The following is a 4,659-nucleotide window of genomic DNA, read 5'->3' on the forward strand; positions in this document are numbered from 1 at the left end:
GCTGAACCTGGACAAGAGATGTCCCCCACCCACAGATGCGGTGGGGTCAGTTCCAGCAGTCTGATAGCATTTTCTACAGCCTGTTCCCAGCCCTGGCATTTTTACCTCCGTGCTTATGCTGCCAAAGATGTGCCTGTGCAGGGCAGAGAGAATGGGGAGGGATCTGCTGTTTGGCTGTGGGAAATGTCCATGTGGAGACTCAGACTTGGGTGGGCAGAGGTTCCTCTGGATGGAGGTCTCCACCCCCTCTCCCTTGTTGCTCAAGTTCAGGCTGGGAAGGCAGAGCCTCACTCTACAGAAGCCGAGGATAGCCAGTTCCCCAGGTCCTTGGGCCACGTATCCTCATCTCCACCAGACAGAGATGCTGCTCTTTGGAAAGGCCTCTGTAACCAGTTTGCAGTGGGGTTTATGGGATAACAACTTGGGTTAGGACCACCATGTATCATCTTCCACAGCGAATGCCCCATGGATGTGCCAGAGCCAAAGGGCTCTGAGCATTCCTCAGCCCAGATGCCTTTGGTTCTTTCCTGCAGCCCTTAAGTCCTGCCTGGATGTTACAGCTTCATGCTGCGTGGGCAGCGGTCTTGGCGCACAGAGGAGAGGGAGTTGTGGAAACACCTCTGCTCAGACCAGCCCTGGGCTTGGGCAGAGCCCTGGAGGGTCTGGGGAGAGGGCTGGCTGGGTAGCATGGCGCTGGGCCAGTGGCAGAAGCTGGAAGGACTCAAATGACCATCCAGTTCCTGCAGCTGAGCTGTGCTGGGCTCTGTCGGTCTAAATAAAACACTCAAGTGCCTGGAGCTGGAACCTGCTGTGGATGTGTCTGACAAAGCTGGGCTATGTAACTTGAATATAAAATAAACCCTGAGCCAGAGTTGGCAGCTCTTAAAGTAAGTTCCACTTGTATTTTTCTGCTGAGCTATGCCAGTAAATATTTTTAAAGACAGCTGCCTGTCTTTGGGAAGATATTCTGTTGCATACTACAAAAATCTTGCACATCTTGCATAGGGCAAGACACAGATAAGGTCACCCCTCTCCTCAGAGTTTAGGTGGGCACCACTGCTCTCCATCACCAGTTGCCTCCCACAGCTGTTAGGAGAGCAGCACAGCAGGGCTGGAAGTGCCAAGGAAACTGTGCTAGGCTGGTGAGTGACTTTCGGATTTGAAAAACAAAACAGATTTTATTTCGAATTTGAATTTATCTGGCTTCATCCAGCCACCAAGTCTCAGTCAGCTTTTGTCAGCCAGATTATTTTCTGGAGTCAGGAGTCTTTTCCTCTTGGAGGTACTTGGAGACCTCAAGACACCTTTGTCATCTTCAACATCTTTATAGAGATGACCCAGTTAGACCTCCTGAGCAATGGAGATGGGTCTAATGCCCTCATTCTCCTCTTTCTTCCACTTTCTTTTGCACCACTTCCCTGCCTGGTTGAGTAGGCAGGATGCTCCTAGTCAGGAGCTACTTGGTTTTCCAGAAACACTGGAGGAAAACGGCCACCAGCCCTGCTACTATGGCCAGCACAATCAAGGAGACGGCGCCTGCCCACAGGCTGGGCTGGTGCCCCTTGACGTGTTCCAGAGCCTCTGTGGGGATCATGTTGGTGAAGTTCAGCATGAAGCCCAGTGTCCATCCGATGTCTGTGTTTGCTGCCTGAGGTGAGAGAGCAGAGATCATCCAAAAGAGCCTCTCCCAGGCACCGGTAGCTCTGGTACGAGGGATTGACGGGCACCTCTCCCATGAGCTGCCCCTGCTGTGATTTCACATGTGGACCTGGCTGTGGTGAACCCAATCTTACCAGCACCAGTTACACAGAGAGCTTTCCTGTCCCCCCCTTCCCAAGGGCTAAAGGGCAGCTGAACATGGATGACTGCTCTGGTCCAGATGTGCCTCTGTGACCTGCATGTGATTTTGGATCTCAGCTTTCCTCCTCCCCCCAAATGCTTCAAATTTTGTCATGTTCTGGTTCAAATGGGTCGTGGGGCCACTATCACATCCCTGATGATCAAGCCAATTCTGCCCAACATCAGGCACCAAAGTGGCCAAATCCCACTCTGCACTTCTCTGACCCCCTTAAAAATAGCTTATGTTCACAGCAGAGTAAGTGAGAAACGAGCTGGTGTAGGGGTTTGGTGGCAGTTAAAAAAGAGTGAAGCTGTGCTGGGATCACTGGGTAGAAGCCAGAAGATGGGAACACATTTCTGGCACAGGTGACTCCTGGGATGCTGCTCCTGAATGTGTCTTCAGGCCAGCGTGAGAATGCAGCCGCAGCCACCTGCCCGCTCCCACTGCCCCGCAGGGTGCTCACCTGCCGGCAGAAGCGGATGCTGCTCCACGTGTTCTTGTTGAACTTGTAGCCATCGAGCAGCAGTGTCAGGATGTACATTGCCATGGAGCAGTACCTGTGTAGGTACCCCTTCTGCTGCGGGAAGGTCTCCACCAGCTGTGGGGCCATCAGGGGACACGGTGCAACAGGGAATGAAACAGATGCTCAGAAACCGTCCCTGGCCCAGGAAACACCAGGACGTGTGCTTCCTGGGCAGGGATTTGGGACAGGACAAACACAGGGTGCTCACCTCTGGCCAGTTCTTCTTGCAGAAGGTCTGGATTGTGGAGTTGACATCATTTAGAGACTGCTGGCTGGTCAGGTTCAGGAAATGGAAGGTGTAATAGAACCCAGCAAAGGCCTGGGGGATAAGGGGAGATGGTAAAAACTACATCTCCTTTGTCCCATCCAAAAAAGACCCAGGGGCACCTCGTCCCTGGGGAAAGGATCCCATGTAATTACTGGGGTTCTGCACTCAGCACCTGCTTGATGGTCTACCAGAATGCTTTGGAGCTGGTGGACAAAATCTGGGACTGCTGCTTGCACTCTGAGCTAGCTCAGACTTGCTCCTTGGAACAGGATCTTCCCATTTCCCTTGGGAAGGGCTGGGAGATCGCAGGAGGAGGAAGCCACCTCCCAGTACAGGAGAGGAGGTTTGCAGATGGGACCAGCTCTAGGGTCCCCTCCCTCCCCACCCCTTCCCACAACCAGTGACACAGGAGAGTCCCACCCTCTGTCCTCCCCCACCACAGCCACGGGGACAGAGGCTTCTTACAAAGAACTGTCCCCGCACGGGCGGCTGATAAACCCCGTTGAACCCGCATGTCCTGTTGCCCCCACAGCTGAAGTCAAAGAGTTTCTGGATGGCGCTGCTGCACGCGTCCGGGTCGCCTGTCCCCGTCACCGTGAGGACCTGTGCAGGGCTGGGTGTGCTTGGTGCACGGACACAGGGACTGTCGTAGAGGTCTGTCGTGGTGATGCTCTCCCGGTATCCCTTGGGGTAGCAGGGGTGTGATATCTGCTGGGGAGACGGGCTGCCCTGGAGGGAGCGGGAGCAGTTAGTGGGGCTCGGCATGGCATGCCGGTGAGACCCTACCCCACAGCCCAGCCTGTGCTTAGACACTCCCAAAAAGCGGGATCTAGACCCTAGGAGGCTTTGAGGAGAAGCAGGATCCATCCTTTGCATGACTAACCTGCCCATGGCTTTTGCTGGTTCTGCTGTAGGCCCCACCAGTGAGCCATACTGGGGAGGCAATGCCACCGCCGGCCTGTGCCCCCCCGCAGGGACGGCAACGTGCTCCCGAGGGCGGCGCGTGCTCTCTGCCTGCACGGAGACCTTGTTGCTCTTGGCATTCGCCCCGTCCCCACTGCAGCTTGCAGGCCCTAGCCCAGGAAGGACCAAAGATTCACCCCACCTGCACGGTCCCCGAGCGTCTCCCTCGCCCACAGCGCTGGGCTGTGCGCTCTGTCCGAGGTGAGACCGGAGGACACTGCTTAGTGGTGGACTGGTGTGCAGGAGAGGATGTTGGGAATCCTCCCTCTGGGCTGAAATTGGGGAAGGGCGAGTGAATGGGGACAGGGAGGAACCTAAGGATACAGCTGGGCTTGAGAAATGATGAAAAATGCTATTACGTGTCAACATCTGGGGAGAAGGGAGCCCTGGCAGGGAACCACCACCGCCTTCCACCCAAATGAGGGAATGTTTTGCTTCAGTAGGTAAAATCCAAGCCTCTCCCAGGTTTTTGAATTCGTGAAAACTCCCAATTCCCTAACACTACTTCCACAGGCAGGCCCAAAATTTCAGGAAGACATTTCTCATGGCAATGGGTAAACGGTTCAGCGGATCCTGGTGACCAGTGGCTGTGGTACCTGGTGGAGAGCCGCCAACAGCCTCTTCAAGGCCTGTGTCTGCCCGTAGCACAGGTAGCTGTGGGTGTAGAGCGAGTAGTTGGTGCCGTACAGCCTGAAGAAGACAGAGGTGTTCTTGTCCTCAATGGTGACTCCAGGCTGGAAGGTTATTTGTGTTGAGGCACCTCCGAGGTCCAGAGCTCCCAGAACCTCAGTGTCCTGTGGATGTTCCCATTTCTCTGCAAAGGAAAACTGGCGCCATAAGATGGCAAGTGTTAGTGTGAACTGGAGGGAGTCACAGTCCCTGTCTCTTCCCTCAAGGTCTTGTGGGCTCTAAAGACCCTCAGAGACCTTCTACGACCTGTCTCCCTGTTTAACCCCTTCCTGCCTTGGTCCTCCTTCGCCCACATAGACCTCCGTGTAGCACTGAGGTCTGGCCCCTTGGCTGCTGCACATCATCCGGGATCCAGAGACTTTGAGGAGGGAAAGA

At 54.9% G+C, this 4,659-nt stretch overlaps 1 protein-coding gene across 1 annotated transcript in view; it reads right to left on the bottom strand.

The window, feature by feature from the left end:
* Positions 1–1,456: 1,456 nt before the first annotated feature.
* Positions 1,457–4,659, bottom strand: part of LOC104291075 (ectonucleoside triphosphate diphosphohydrolase 8-like) — a 6,114-nt gene continuing 2,911 nt past the window's right edge. The window contains 5 exon segments of the mRNA XM_009890272.1: positions 1,457–1,648; positions 2,304–2,438; positions 2,572–2,682; positions 3,097–3,342; positions 4,176–4,557. Of these exon segments, the coding sequence (XP_009888574.1) occupies positions 1,457–1,648; positions 2,304–2,438; positions 2,572–2,682; positions 3,097–3,342; positions 4,176–4,557 (1,066 nt within the window).

This window comes from Charadrius vociferus, unplaced genomic scaffold (assembly GCF_000708025.1).
Source record: "Charadrius vociferus isolate BGI_N301 unplaced genomic scaffold, ASM70802v2 scaffold398, whole genome shotgun sequence".
Classification (NCBI taxonomy): Eukaryota; Metazoa; Chordata; class Aves; order Charadriiformes; family Charadriidae; genus Charadrius; species Charadrius vociferus.